This window comes from Poecilia mexicana, unplaced genomic scaffold, assembly GCF_051168715.1.
Source record: "Poecilia mexicana isolate PSO_F unplaced genomic scaffold, ASM5116871v1 scaffold_16, whole genome shotgun sequence".
NCBI lineage: Eukaryota > Metazoa > Chordata > Actinopteri > Cyprinodontiformes > Poeciliidae > Poecilia > Poecilia mexicana.
Genome location: NW_028263385.1, coordinates 28,538,377 through 28,554,383, shown reverse-complemented (window position 1 = coordinate 28,554,383; position 16,007 = coordinate 28,538,377). Strand labels below are relative to the sequence as shown.

General features: G+C 39.9%; 1 protein-coding gene across 1 annotated transcript in view; it reads right to left on the bottom strand.

Annotated features, from left to right (window-relative positions):
* Window positions 1-16,007, bottom strand: part of zfpm2a (zinc finger protein, FOG family member 2a) — a 166,849-nt gene that overhangs the window by 53,309 nt on the left and 97,533 nt on the right. The window contains exon 5 of the mRNA XM_088013832.1: window positions 10,065-10,176. Within this exon, the coding sequence (XP_087869958.1) occupies window positions 10,065-10,176 (112 nt within the window). The remainder of the gene's footprint in view (window positions 1-10,064; window positions 10,177-16,007) is intronic.

The following is a 16,007-nucleotide window of genomic DNA, read 5'->3' as shown; positions in this document are numbered from 1 at the left end:
CTCTTTCTGGAAATCATAGGCTTTTTTTGTGCGTTTCCTTTCTCCATCTTTTTGTAGCACGTAGGCGCGTCACTTTCGGGTGTTTGCCCCCCATCCAGCCCCTCACCACAATCCTGTCTCGGCCCTCACAGAGACTTTAACCATGTGGCTTTCCATCACACTGACTGACGCTTTAAACAACCCTCCACCTCAGCGATTCCCTCTATCTCTGTCCCTCCATCTCTCTCGTCCTCAGAGAGATGAAAACAGCCCCCCTCCACCCTCCACACTTCTCTAAAAGAAGACGAGAAGGAAAAAAAAATGGATGTGCAGAAAGGCCTCCTCTCTCAACTTTTGTCATTGATTATTCCAACCAACCTTCCCCTGGATCTTTTATCTGTGTGCCTATGTGCATTTTAAGGGAGAGCGTCCAACGGCGGAGCTTTATCCCAACGCACACTGACAATGCTTTTCACACCTACTTAAGCACAGCAGAGACCGAGGGGAGGGGGTGGTTGGGGGCGGGGGGGCTAGATGGTGCCCAGACCCCCAAAAGCAGGCTGAGGGCCGTCTTTTAGGAGACACATAGGGAGGACGGACTCTGTAATTACCGATCCCAGATCCCAGAGTAGATTAAAAAAGGGAAAGTCGCGAGGGGCTTATTTTCATATCCGCTGAACTTTTTTCAATTAATATAAAACGGTCATTGATTATGCCGTTAAGGGAAGGGACGTTAAGAAGGGAAAATATAAAGTACATATAATCACATTAACTTGCAGTGATTAATGTAATGGAATGTGATCTTTTTTTTCCCCTCCAGCAGTACTGAAGGCTTGTTGAGGAGACATGCACCAAATATTAAGAGGAAGCTTCTTAAAACCCACTTAGCCAGCTCTGAGAGGGAAAGACGTCCTGTAGGACCTGTGCAGACACACCGCCTCGCACAAGTCTTCACCCCCTTCAGCTGCTTCACGTACTGTCACGCTGCAGCCACAGACCACAATGTTGAGATTTTATGAGAAAGAGCGACAATAAAAAAAAAAAAAAAAAAAAAAAAAAAAAATATATATATATATATATATATATATATATATATATATATATATATATATATATATATATATATATGTAATTTGACACCACAAAATAAAGTCCAGTGCTTTGAGACAACATAAAAAGTATTTTTATCACCACGAAACATGGTGTTGGCAACATCATGCTGTGGGGAAGCAGGAGTGACAGTTGATGGCACTAAATCATCTCCTGTTAGAGACTCAACAAGAGTTGAGAATGAGCTTCATCTTTCACCAGGAAGTCAATGTTAAATACATCCAGAACTGCTATACAAGAGGTTTAGTTCAAAGCGTATTACAATCACAGGATGGCCTAGTCAAAGTCCTGACCTAAATCTAATTGAGTATCTTGTAAGTGCCCTCCATCCAATCTAACAGAGCTTGTTTTGCAAAGAAGAGGGAGCAAAATTCTGATTTCAAGATAAGTAACTCTAGTAGAGACGAGGTATGCACCGATAAATCGGCCCAGTTTCATTCATTTTGGTCGATTGGCTGATGCTTAAATGTGGCTTTGTTGCTATATTTAGCAACTTTCCAGACACAAAGCAAAATGGTATAATCCAAAATCAGAATTGGTAGGTCGAGGGTTTTAAAGATTGGCGATCAGCCAGAAAACTGGGAACGGTGCGCTCTTAGCAGAGACACAGTCAAAACCAAAAGGAAGCAAAAAATGTTGTACAAGGTACTGACTCAGGATGGCTGAAATGGAAAGAGCACTTTCCATTTCAGTGAAGATTCACAAAAAGATTCTTTTTGTGAATCTTCATTCACAAAAAGAAAAAGTCAATTTTTCCCCCCCACTTTAAATGTATTCAGTGCTTCATGTTGGTCACATAAAACCCACTAAAAATTCTACTGAGAATTTGTGGTTGTAATATGACAACATATGAAAAACCTCATGAACACCTCATGTGGGTTGTTGTAACTCATTTCCCTGGCATTAATGAAATAAAAAGAATTGCTGTTTATTTGTTTTTTATTATTGATTAGATATTCATTCGCTGACTAACAGAAATCAGTGGCCACGCTTTCATGTCAAATCAAGGAGAAAGCCGGTGGTCAGCGCCGAGGGAAGAAACGCTCCCACTTCACTCCGGCTCCTTTCTTCTTCACGTGGTGCTTAAAGCGAGCGCCGTGAAGTCCAGGTACTTCACTCAGATGATTATAATGCCACGAGGGTGCAATACATCACTCTTATTAGCCACACTGGTGCACAATGGTATCATAATTAATGGTCGCAGCAGGATTGAACGCTGCCCTGACATGGAAAAGTGGGCCTACTTAAGCTCTACAAGGCATTTAAATATGCAGAGTGAATGGCACAACCCAAACCCTCCTGCTCTGAGGACGGCCCACGCTCATTAGCTCCGCACCCTCAGTGGCAAACGCCACCGCAGGACCAACTGGATCGCTAACACGCTGCTAGCGCATATTGCATATCGGGCTGAGTCGGCGCACATAACACGGTAAACAGATATATGTGCGAACAAGAGTGTTGTACCTCATCAGTGTCCATCATGCGGGTAACATGTCCCCCCTTGTATTGTGGTTTTTATCTGGGGGTTGGGGGGGGCTTAGCGCAAAATGAATGCATATGGGCATATATGTGTCAGCAAACAATATGAAGCATTTCTCTGATGTTTGCTGTGTGAGCGTTTGCAATGAATGTGGGTGCAACTGCCAGCATGGTGGGAGGACACAAAGCACACAGAAGGCTGACGGAGGGGAAGCGTCTGGAGTCTGTATGTATGTAGGGAAGTGAGAAAGTAGTGTCCACTTAAAGTCGTCTTCTGTTTGCCTTTTTTATTCATTTTTTCTTCTCGCATTTTATAAAAATGGCAGGACAAGGGACAACCTTAGTAAATGCAGTGCGTTTCTGATTTCCCTCTATAAGGAAAAAAGCTACCAAAACCAACCTCACCCAATGTGAAAACATGATTGCCACCATAGATGCACCGATCTGATATTAACATCTGTATCGGTTCCAATATTGAAAAAATTCTAGATCGGAAATCTGTGACAATGTGCCTGATTCATAAAGGTGGATCTATTCAGTCTAATTCTATGCTCTGTTCTCTGAGCGACATCATGCCTTGTTATTTATTTTACATTATACAATAAATAATGAAAGTGGAATTAGAATTCCTAATTGCACTTTCTGAACCATGTGAAAGAAGAGGGTCAGGGGGGCATGTGACAATGATGGTGACAACGCAACGTCGTGGGGTCATTAAATGGAGCAGAAAAGCAATGTAGGGGGTGTGATCAGTTCGACATGGTGTTGAAAGTGTAAGAAGGAAATAAATACGATATTGTTGAATATTGGTCAACAGCAGTATTAAAATCGGATGTCGATATCGACCCAGATTTACAAATCGGCGGATTCATACCATAATGAAGGCTGAAATATCTCAAAAAGCAATGCTTCATGCCCTGATATAAAGAAATTCAAACACAAAATAAAATACTGAACCTCTCTAAGTCTGGAAAGGGACATTTCTGAGGCTTTGGATTTCTTACCAGCTGTAGCCGGACTGACAGAAGTGACGCTGCAAATTCTGACTAACACCAGTAGGCAAGATAGGTGAAATGTCTTTCCTAGGGATAAAAATGACAAGACAGACCAGGAATCAAACTGGCAAACCACCAATTGCATGGCGAACTCCAACTGCCAATGCACCCATTGATGTAATCTGGCTATATACAGACAGAAACTACAGTGATTTGATTGGTAAAGTAATAGTGAAGCACACAACTGTAATCCTGACGGTTCTATTTCTAGAGATTAAACTTGATATTGAGATGAAAACTTCTGGCAGGCCGGATTTGGCCCACAGGCCTCGAATATGACACATGCTTGTTGTAGAGTTAAGTAGGTTTCAAGAAATATATATATATATATATATATATATATATATATATATATATATATATATATATATATATATATATATATATATATATGTAAATTAATTAATAAAATAATAAAATCACCACTTGGAATAAAATTTGATTATACTTGATATTAAAATTTATTTTATGATCTGTAACATTTAAGTGTGTCAAAAAAACAGAATAAAAAAATCAAAACATCTCTAAGGAAGAAAAATGCTTTATGCTTATGAGATGCAAAAAACAGACTGGCTTTAATTCTCCTCCTCATTTCAGGAAGCTTTTTAAACTTCTAAACTCCTGCTTTAGAAACCTCAGCTAAAAGACGTTTCTCAGGCAGTGAGTGCCAAAAAGCCTAAATCAGCAGCAGCCCTCCCCAAACCCCCGTATCCCCCATCCCAGGCTCACTCCAGCCTGACCGTACCAAGTTATCGCGTGGCTCACTGCAATCAATTATTGTTGCAGTGGAATCATTAATAATTTCCAAATGAAAATGATTCTGTTGATCTCTGTTATCTTTTAATTAAACATAATTAGTCGGCTGCTTGGAGCTGTGGCAGAGGGGGGCTGACTGGGGTGTGGGGGGAACTCCTTTAGGGTACAATTTTGTTTTAATACACTGATAATGAAATTTTGACATTGTGTCGGTTGTTTAGTTATTATTCCGTCACACTATTTCGCTATGTTCCCAGATAACAGATAATAACCTCGCGTACCTCCTCCTATTCTCCGCAGTCGTTCCGACAGAGCCGGGGTTCAACCGAACAATTAAATGCTGAACTGTAAGAGTCCCCCCCTCCTCTCACCGTTTGATGCAGTACGCATGTTGCATGGGAGCAGAGCAGAAATGAATGAGGAAAATATAGACACTTTCACAGCAGATGTGGCAGGGCTGGTTATTAACACCCAAAACAAGAGTCAGATCTCACTAGTTCAACGTACGTCTGAGAGGTCTGCAGAGCTAACGAAGGGAGGGAACATGAGTTAGAGAACACAATATTACACAAAGACAGAGTTAGCTAATTCTGCTTGGTCTGGATTTATGTAAAACGTTCGTCACATTGGTGAATTTCAGCAGCAACAATAGACTGAGTTGCTCCGGAGACGTATTGGACATGCTGTATCCGGATGCGGTCTGGTTTAAGAGGCTTACAGCTGAAAAGTTTGGGTGACCTCTGAATAACGCCACATAATGTGCTCACAGTCAACGAACATGGAGTTTCACTGGATTCAGATGCCAGGTAAAAATAGGCACAATGAAGGCTCAGTGAGTTGAGACATAGGTTTTATTTTAGAACTAAACACTGCTGTAACAGTCTAATGCGAAGATAACCCTAGGTAAAAACACTCTGGTTTCACTGTATTATCCATATATAGAGACAAAAAGTAAAACAAAACTGTATAGTAAGTAAAGCAGAAAAGTAAAAAAAATATCCTTGCTAAAATAATCAAACAAGTTTTCAAATTTTATTTTTCAGCATTTTTAATATGCGTCTTCATTTTCATACATAGACTTAAGATAAAATGTGGAACTAAATGTAGTAATTCCCAAGTAAGCATGTTTATTGTATAGATTTTTTTGTTGTTTTGCTCTTCATACAATAAGAGAAGCATAACAACTTATTATTAGCTGGTTTAAGACCTGTAAATTTAGTCTAAATTTAGTTGGGCTAAGTTCACAGGTAGCTAGCCGCCTACAGCCTAGTTATCCACCATAACTAGACTGAAACTAGCTATGGCGGATAGCTTAACTATGGTACGGTTCATAGGTACATTTTAAAATAAAACCAGCTTGGTTGAAACAGAATCAGGGTTTTGCTTAAATGGGCTAATAAAAACCCTCCAAAAATGCAGATTTGCAGAATCTGAACTGCTAACGTACTCAACTAGCAGGAGTTAGATGATAAGAAAAAAAGAAATCAAAATGTGTCTGGATTTGTTTTCTCTGTTAAGTCTTCCCTCCTCTCCAGCTGCAGTGTTTATCGTTCCTGTTGTTTATCTGTACAGAAAAATTCCCCACCCGTTTCTCTCTGTCTTGCTGTCTGTCATCCTCTCTCTCTGCGGTCTCCGGTGTTACTGTAACATATAATTACTCTGCAGACTTGCCGCCTGTTCCTATAACTTCTGAGGTTCAAAGCAACTGTCGGAGTGTGGAGGAGAGAGCATTGTGGGAGTTCCAGGTGGATTTCTCGATAATGAGTTAGCGCAGTGGTGGAGTTGAGAGTTTTAGTAATGGCTGGCTGCTAAGGCTCTTCCTGGGAGTTTAATGTAAAACAAACAGGGCCATGCTGACAGCCTGGGAAAACCAGATATTGCTCCTTTCCTTATTTCCACTGCAGGGCTCTTGCTGCCCCTTGCTGGAAGAAAGGGAACAGTAAGAGTACAAATACCTAAAAAAAATCTCTTTAAATCCCTATTTAGGGCATTCTTTAAATTGTTTTAATGCTTGCCTTTGCCTGAAAGAAGCTTTTTCAGACTGTTGAAACTGCACAAAACGGGATATCCCAAAGAGAACTTCCTGGTTGAAAATGCATCAAAACAGCTGCCCATTAGCTAAAATAAGGATAGATTGGGTTTGAAAGAGAAAACTATTTGATTTCTAAATGTTTTGTGCGTCTATTAAAAAAGATATGTTTAATTCAAGGTTAAAAAAAAAATGTAAATGTAGAACGTTCTGATCAGAACTATGTTGACTTACTGGATGAGTTCAATAGTTTAATATTTGATAAGGACCAGGAGTCCATGTGTTCCAGACATGGTTTTATTCTCCTAACTTTAGAATCACTGGCTTTTTAAAATATATTTTTTTAGAAATACAGCTCAAAATCTGCTCCTCATCTAACTTGAGACATCCTGTAACTATGACGGCACAAAAAGGCGATGCCACTGGATCTGGCTGAAAGTTCTGATTCATGGTTTTTTTGAGAAAACATATTGATAAATGAAATATAAAGAAACAGCACAGAATTAACTAATTTATCCTAAATTACAAAACCTGTAGTTCTGTTTTACTTTCTCTTTGGGCTTCCAGGGATTTCTTCAGGATTCCCAGACTTTTTCAGTGACCCTTACACATTTTTTAGTTGGTGGTCTATGTGTGTTGCCCATTTATAGCTTTAAATCAGGGCTAGAGATCGATATAATATAGACAATGTTGATGTGTGAAAACACACTAAATCTCTGCACAATACAACAAGTTCTTGGAACAGAGACTGAGAAGAAATACGGAAATCCTGGGATAGAGAGGCCGCCTCAAGGGCAGAGCCACTCAAACCAGTCACCGCTCTTTATTTAGATATTCTCTCCCCAAAGATTCACACGGGCAAACATCCAAAGTGAAGTGCTACTATCTTTGCAGGCAGCCTTAAAGAAAACCGCGACTAGTGAAACGTGAGCCAGAACACATTCTGTAAGCAAACTGTGCATTGAGATATTCACTGTTTTCCATAAATAACGCATCACGGGAGCAATGAAGCAACCCACAGAGGGGAAACAGCACCGGAGTGAAGATATTAACAATCCGGGTATAAAGTTAGTTCCTGTCAGACTTCTGGGAAGGCATTCCCTCCCCTCCTTAAGTTGAGCCACACTGCACTCGATATGAAAAACCCAATTCCAGCTAAACTTCAAAACTGAAGCAAAAAAAAAAAGAGGACCAAATTCAATACTGAACCCGACAAAGATTTGAGAGTTTCGGCACTCACTTTTCAATGTCACCTCCGGAGGGGCCGCGCAGGACATATAGATTGGAATATTTAAAAGAAGCCGATGGAGAAGAATGAGCGGTGTAAATCGAGTCATAGTCTGGATGCAAGAGTCAAACGCCTGGCTGGCATCAAACGCTTCAACACTTTCTGAACTTACTCCAAGTCCTTGTAGGGGGAAAAAATGATAGCCAAGAGCAAAAAGGTGGACCAATCTTAGGGAGAGAAAAAACAACAAAAAGACGACACCAAGTCAATTTATCTAACTCTTAATGGCAAAAATTACTACAAAGCTATGTGAATCAAGGAAACAGTTATAACTCAGAGTATTTGATCTCAGATGGCAAAAACAATATTTTACTGCCTATTTTCTATTCACTATAATGTTTTTAAACTTAAAAAAGTACATGCATTTACATTGACAATAAATAGTTGCCTGAAACACACTTTAAGAAGACAAAAGCTTTTCAACCCTATTCTGAGATTTAAATTAATTTTTTACGTTCAACATTTTCTCCATGATCATTTAACATTATCATTTGGCAAGCATGCACTGATTCTTTTGGAGGATTTAGGGTAATGAACTCATACAGTACAACACAGAACGTCTCTCTCCAGGGCTTGTCTGGAGATCTTATTGTGTTTAATTTAATAAGGTCAAGCTAAAAGTGACAAACAAAGGAACTGCCAGCAATACTCCACCAAGGTGATGATGCTCGCCCGCATTGTAAGTGATCTTATCTCTGGAATACATGTACCAACGCTGGCATTGTAAATTTGCTGCTGTTGGGGGAGAAGATAAAAAAAAAGTGAAAAATCTTGTTATTGCCCTTTTTTTTTGTTTCATACAGTCAGCCTCTGTGCACCAAGATTAGAAGATTTTTAAAAGAAGTGCGTAATCTTCTTTAACAGCTTATCAAAACTTTAATGATTTGGTGATAAAGAGCACAAAGTTAAGTAGCCGGTTAAGAGGATAACTCCCCAGTGCAGTCTAGTGATTAGTAGATGAGAATTGGGAGACCGAAAATCCGGGTTGCAAATCCCACTCCTGCCACTTATTCACTTTGAGGGAAAAGAAGCTCCGTTTCAGCTTTGGGGGTATTGTCACAGGGTAATCATTTTTGAAAAGTGATAAATGGAGCCCCCAGTTTTCCTTCGCCCCTTTGGGATCTGTTGCTCAACTTTATTTATGTATTTACTGTGCTGTGTTTCTGCTCAGTGCCCGTCACGACTCACTTTTATTATATCTGCTGAAGCCTCCTGCTTTCATGAGAAGTGAGTTTTAGAGGCTTTTAATATTTTTCCAAAAGACATCAGCACAATACGTTATATGATAAGACTGAGTAAAAGTAACATGGTTTCACTTTATTACAGTATTAAAGCTGCAGTGTATAAGTTTTAGAAACAAAGGTTTTTACATATTTTTTAAAACTGTCACAATATGGTGACAGTATTGCATGACACACAATCTGTGAAAAAAATCTAGCTCACCATTCCCAGCCAGAAACAACCAAACTGTCAATCATGCTCATATATGCATTTCACATGACCTCACTCTCTGCTAAGCTATAGCTAGCTCCCCACAACAGAGCCCGCAGTTATTGCTAAGGCAAGTTAGCATGTTCACAGTTGACTGCAGATAAACAGGTTTCCTGTAATTATAAGTTCTTCCTCTACCATTAGCACCTTTAGCAGCACTGCATTACTCCATCTTTCATGGAGCTGTCACTTTCTCTGCCTTATAATTAGAAGGACTTTAAACCAGTATGATGGATCTTTTTATCGGTTTTGAAGCAGCATTGTTAAAATGAACCCACAGAGCGGGAACCTTCTCCATTCTAATCTCTGCTGCACAGTTGTAAAGAGTTACATTTAAATGCTTTTGCATTTTATACATCCTATTTTTGTAAAGAAAAAAAAAGAAAAAAGATCAAAGATAGTTGCATTTTCTCAACACACTGAGAAAATGTATTGTCTTTTTAAGTCTCTGATTTATCTTAGATATACAGCTTTGCTCTGGGAGCAACTGAACCCTTCTCCTCTTAAGCTTTCCTTGCTATCTACTCCATGATAGTGATTCACTTAGTTAACTGAGGGAAAAAAATAGGGGCATTAATTACTTTGTGAGATCTTAAAGACCATTAACTTTGTATGTCAAGTGATGTTTCTCAGTTCCTAATCAGAGTTTTAGTGATATTATAAATGACCTTTTGGATGAGAAAAGCAGATATGGTGGTAAAAACGGCTCGGCACGTGTCCTTGTGCTGATGCAATTATGTGTGAATGTTTGCGACTTTGAGGAGCAAGGAGAGCGAGAAAGAAAAGAGGGAGAAGGAGAAGGAGGAGAGGGGGAGTTTAGGATTGTGGCATGGCGAGGTGAGGGGAGATAACAGGAAGCTAGAGCTTGCTCGCTTACCTTTGCTGTACACCACACAGTTGTTTTTGTTGTCTTCTGCTCCCTGCCAAGTCACATCCAGAAGCCACCTGGGGCCGGCGCTCAGCACCACCGGGACCGTGCTCTTCGTCTTCTGGTCAAGGACAGATAACAGACACTAATCATTTGCTTATTTTGGTGATTAAACAAATATTAATAAGCACCGAGTTATGCTTTTGGCTTGCCTGAATGGCCATAAAGAGACAATTTCAGGAGCTAAAACAGCATGCAACTTCAGTCCAGTGAGGAGAATGTAAAAGTCATGGATGTTTATGTGTATGTCTGTATGTGTGAAAGGTGAGTCCCCATAAACACCCCAAAAGTCATATTGGTAACATAAACCACAAATACACGTATGTGTGTGTGACTGCCTCCAGACAAAAGCTGCAGAATGGGTTGGAATGATGACAAATCGCTGCAAAAGGAAGAGCAAAAAGGAGAAAGTGAACTTGGTGATCCAGTATCAGATGGTCCAGATTAGGATGAATACACCAGGTGTCCAGTAATCACAAAAAAAAAGAAAACGGAAGGAAAATAAATAGGATGGTGACTTTCAGAGAGAAGGAAGTGAGTGTTTTGCGGTGAACTTTGGGCACATTGTGCTGCGCTATCACCAGGATCTCACTATTTCCTGAAACAAGCGGTGGAAGAATTTAAAGAATCAGTATCCATTTCAAAGGGCGATTGAGGTTAGGGTTTTTATAATATGCCGGAAAATTATTCTGAATGTGTAAGGTCGTTTTTCTTCTTGGTCAGAGGTCAAACGTGGACTTTTATTCTTCTAAAAGGAGAGAGAAAAAAAATCAAACAGCGATAGAGATAGAGAACCAGGTCCACTGTAATACATTCCCATGGTGCAGTGTCACTAGATTCTTTCTCTGTTCTGTTTCCCCAATGCCTTGCATACATATTTGTACCTTTTGAACTTCAGCATGTTGGTATCAATATGACAGGAAAACACTGAGTAGTGCAGAATTAAAATGACACAAATCTAGAGATATTTCGACCATTTTTCTTTCCAAAACAGCTCAGTCATATTGGATGAAGAGTGACTGTAAACATTTAGTTCACTAATGGATCTCGATCTGGACTTTGACAAGGTCATTCTAACAAGAACTAATCTAAAGCAGATGAGTTTAACATGTCCTGTTCTAACACACCTGAATGAAATGTATGGGCTCAGATACCCTACATCTGAGCGAATGACATTGAGTCTAAACCCATATGACATTTCTCAGCTTTTTTTTATTTGCAAAGCGGCGTGAATTGGTAGCAACTTCGAAAGTGATTTAAAAAAAGGCACTTTTTTAAATCAAATCTCCAGGAATTTGCTATAGATCCCCGGAAATTATTGTGGAAAGATAAAAAACAAACCCTGAGCATCATTTTCATCAGACTGAAAACAACAGAATATATTCAGTCAGAGGCTTCTTCAGAACCGGTGTAATGCAGATTGCTACAAGACATCCTTCCTGCTTTGAAAAAAAATGGATTATATGATTCACAACTTTTCATTTCCATTTGGGATTAACAAAGTCCAGCTGAATGGAAATGAAAATTATGTCCCAGGGGTATGAATACTTTTGCAAGGCACTATAATTCACTATGGTGCCCACATTGTCAATATTCTGAGGCCACTAATTTCTGACCATGCTACCTTCCCATCCCTCCCTTTATTAAGACGCTACAGAAATAGTTTAGCTAAGAAAAAAAATAGGTTGGGTGTGCAAGCTTGACACTTTGTTTCTTTCTCTTTTTTCCATCTGAGCGAGCCAGGGACAGGACACTGTCCATCTGACTAATGCAAGGAAAAAAAAAAAACAGCCCTCTCCGGAGCTTTTCACTTACTTCTCCCCCGCAAAAGGCAACAACCTTCAAGGATAAATGCAAATGTCACTTGAGCATGTTAAAGGTCTGAATTGGCACAGATATGCACAAGAGATGAGCGCAGTGCCCCCACCACCCCCCTTCCTCCTCCTACTCCTCCACCCACCCGTGTCTCTTTCTATGAACTCTGTTGAGTTGGAGGCTGGAGGACAGATTTCTTTTTTCTCTCTCACTATTTGAAGAGCATCATTTACAAAAAAAAAAAAAAAAAAAAAAAAGCAGCAAAAAGCGCTTCTGGAGCTGATAGCAATCTGATCTGTGGGCAAAATTAAAAAGAACAGTAAGAAAACAAGATATATATATATATATATATATATATATATATATATATATATATATATATATATATATATATATATATATATATATAAAAAACCCTGTGCATTGGCAGGACACGGCACCAAATTGATCAAACACAGACAGTAAATTGTGTCTGTTGATATTCTTAATACTTCTCCTGGCATCTTCTTATCCTGTGCTGGCAGCAGATGAGAGAGAGAGAAAGAAAAGAGAGAGAGTGTGTGTGTGTGTGCGTGTGTGTGTGTGTGTGTTGGGGAGGGGGACCTCTGTAATTTAAGTCATCCACAATTTCACATTTCAAATTAGCCTCACAATAAAGTCTTCTATCTCTGTAACCTGAAAATCTCACACCCCTGTCAAAGGAGCAGAGCAGACCGGCCGATTGTTGCCAGGACGACTATCTGAAATGGGAATCAGATTAACCCTTTCTCAGATCTCCAGGCTGGAGCCATCTCTTATTCAGGCAGCGAGAGGGGCCCCTTCTGCCATCTCTGCGCGCCTCCGGGAATTCATGATATTCCAGCTGCTTGCACCAGCTATTACATTCATGGGAGATCTTCACACTTGTTATTGAGAGAAATTCTCCTTTTCTAAAACTTTTTTTTTTTTTAATTCTCCAATTTAGGTATCAGTTTCTTTCATTTCCTTTGGCTACATTTTGTTGGAAACTTATCAGCAACAACCACCAACGCCCACCTCTCCTTTCTCCGCCTCCACACCAAATGCAGATTTACATAAAAATAAATAGCTAAAATATGTGCTTTTGAAAAGGGCGACGCATGCACACACACACACACACACACACACACACACACACACACACACACACACACACACACACGCATGCAGGTGCCACCAAAACAAAGAGAAGAAGGCACGCGACATATTTGGGATTAAGACAACGTGGCGTTGAGTTGGCCAAAGTGGCTGAAAACAGGAAAAACACAGATTGACAGGCAAAAAATTGCAATTCGCCCCGAAGCGAGGGTAACACACGATGAACTGGCTTTGTGGGAACCAACCCCTCGTCTAGATGGGAGTCACACAAACTAGGTGATGTGGCAAGTGGAGGCCGTTTTTTCAGTTCAAAACAGTGTTGAGAGGGGAGAAATATACTAACATCTGCTGACTAGGTGAACAATTTAACATACAAGTGATTTGTATGTTCAGAAGCTGTGGAAAACAACCCAACATTATTATTGCAGTTATGACAATGTTATCTATATTTAATTATTAAAGTGGTGCTATTGTGTATTTTCCAGCCATATAGTACCATTTTATAGGACAATCTAGTAACTATGATACTTTGAGTTGTTATGAAAATGCTTTTTATATCAAAAATAGCTTAAAAGAAATCTGATTTTTCAACATGGCTTATCTGATGCCTTGAAATTGGGTCACTGATTCTTTAAGAACCTCCTACTATTTCCGACACAACCCCAAACAGCATGTCATCCATGATTCTGTTTACAACTGTTCTTAAGAGCTCTGCAGATGCTCAGTTCCACCAGGTATTTGCTAATTGCTGCTGCCGCTAGTCTGGAGGAGCTATATGAGGTCAGGCGGGAACTTAGATGGGAACTGCAGTTCCAATGCGGAACTTTGGGTAAATAGGCGCCGCATTGTATGAGCAAGCGTTTAGGCATTCCTGACGGTTGCCATGGGAGATTGAGGATTTCTCAAACATGCGTAAATGAACCAAAGCAAAATTCTGGGTATGTTTATGATGACGGAATGAAGTCATAACTTGATGTAAAACTGAAAAAAGTCAAATTTGCATTATACTACCGTTTTAATTTTTCAATTTTAATACACAGACTGTAGCACACGTGCCTCATTTTGTCATTTACAAGTACTTATTCTGCTTTTTCAGGAGTATAACAAGCTTGTTAACAGGTTAGGTCAGTGGTCCATCCATCTAACCATTTGTTTTAAGTTACATGAAAAAAACATAATGTGTCTTTGTTGTCAAGCAAATGATTGACAACAAAGACACTAACTAATGATTGTTAATCTGAGTATATTACGCACAGTAGATATAAATGTAGGTGCTTAATAGACACCTTAGCTAAATATGGCCTAACCGGGCATACCTCCAACCACTAGATGGCACCACCTTACGGGGTGAATATACAACAGTAATCTACAATAGATTGGATAAAATCAAAAGCAAAATTATCTGCAGGTTTAAACTTAGAGCTTACAACATTTTGATTGGTTGTTGTCCTTTAAAAACCCGCCCCAGCTGCTGATGGAAGCAGTTTGTTCTTCTGGCCCGGTTCCTACTTGGTGATTGCAGTTTCTACTTTAATGAAAAGTCAATTTAACAAAGTACTTTAAACCCTTGGAACATAAAATAATATAAGTGGTCTTGAAATGATAACTTTTAAATTCAATTAATACCATAATACTGGTATGTGACCCAAGCAAAACAGTTACAAATTTAACATTTGTATCACAGTGAAAGAGTGCCAATTTTTTTTGTGCTGTTATTCAATAATTTTTATTCTTAGTATGATTAATTCATACTAGAGTAAATACTGCACTTATCATTCAGTATCAGTTTAACAAACTAACAGTTATCGCTGCGGGAGCTTCTAAGCTTCCCTCTCTGCGCACTCTGTTCTGGTTTATCCACCTTCCACCTTCACTCCAGTGGTTTCAATACTCTTGTATTTTTTTCTTCCCACTGAGCTCTGTTACCGTCCACCCTCTAACCCCCCTGTGTAAGAGATACAGTGACCCAAACAGTGTAGTCAGCTAGGAAGTGATTACAAACTGATGCTCCAAATTCGCTGTAAAATGAAAATCAATATTTCCACAAGTTGCTGCAACATAAAAGATAACCTTCATTGATTTTTCAAGACTTAGGTGCCTCTGTGATAACATCTAATATAAATTTTCAGCCACACGGATTTGGATCAGAGCGGAGCCGGGGCTGAACGATAAGTTTCCGCACACATCTCTCAGACCTGGATTTTTTCCTCTTTCTTTCTTTTTTTTCTTCCTCTTTTCCTTCTTCCAAGCCAGGACTGTGCTATTTATAATTGGCCCTGTGTGAGCAAAAAGCTTCTATCAGGAATCTGTTCTAATTTTTATTACTGAGGAGCTAAAGCCTGTTCCAGATAATTTGGAAATTTCAGGGGGAATTGTGATAGAGCTGATGGCACATCCAGTCTGACTCCAGAAAGGAGCTAACCTGTAATAGCCTCTGTGGCTGCGCTGATTAAATGTTGCCATAGATGAAAGACCTGCCATCACTGCAATAAATTAACCAATCACACAAATCCCAAGTCGCTACTAATCCCTCCTTGATACCATGATCCTCTGATCAGCTGAAGGAGGTGAAGAAGAAAGTGGCTTGTGACACTCAGCCTTCTCCTCCTCGCTCCCGGTTTCCCCGTGTAAACAACGAGCTAATGATATCACGGCTCACCATTTCACCACCACCGGCTACTCTTAAACCGCTTCACGGTCAGGCCAGGTGAAATCGATACGGACCTCGGTTGGGAATGATTATTTTCCTCATCACAAGCCCTTCCTGCCCCCCCGACTCCCCTTTCGCTCCCTCCAACAAGGTCACCGCCTGGCACTGTATCCGTCTTGATCCCACAGCTGCAGGATTTAGACAACTGAGAGATCAAAACCACTCAGTCTGAATACATCAAGACATTCCCTGAATTCTTACGGCTCCCACCTGGTGTGAACGCAGCACTGTTCTAATAAAAAACAAGACTG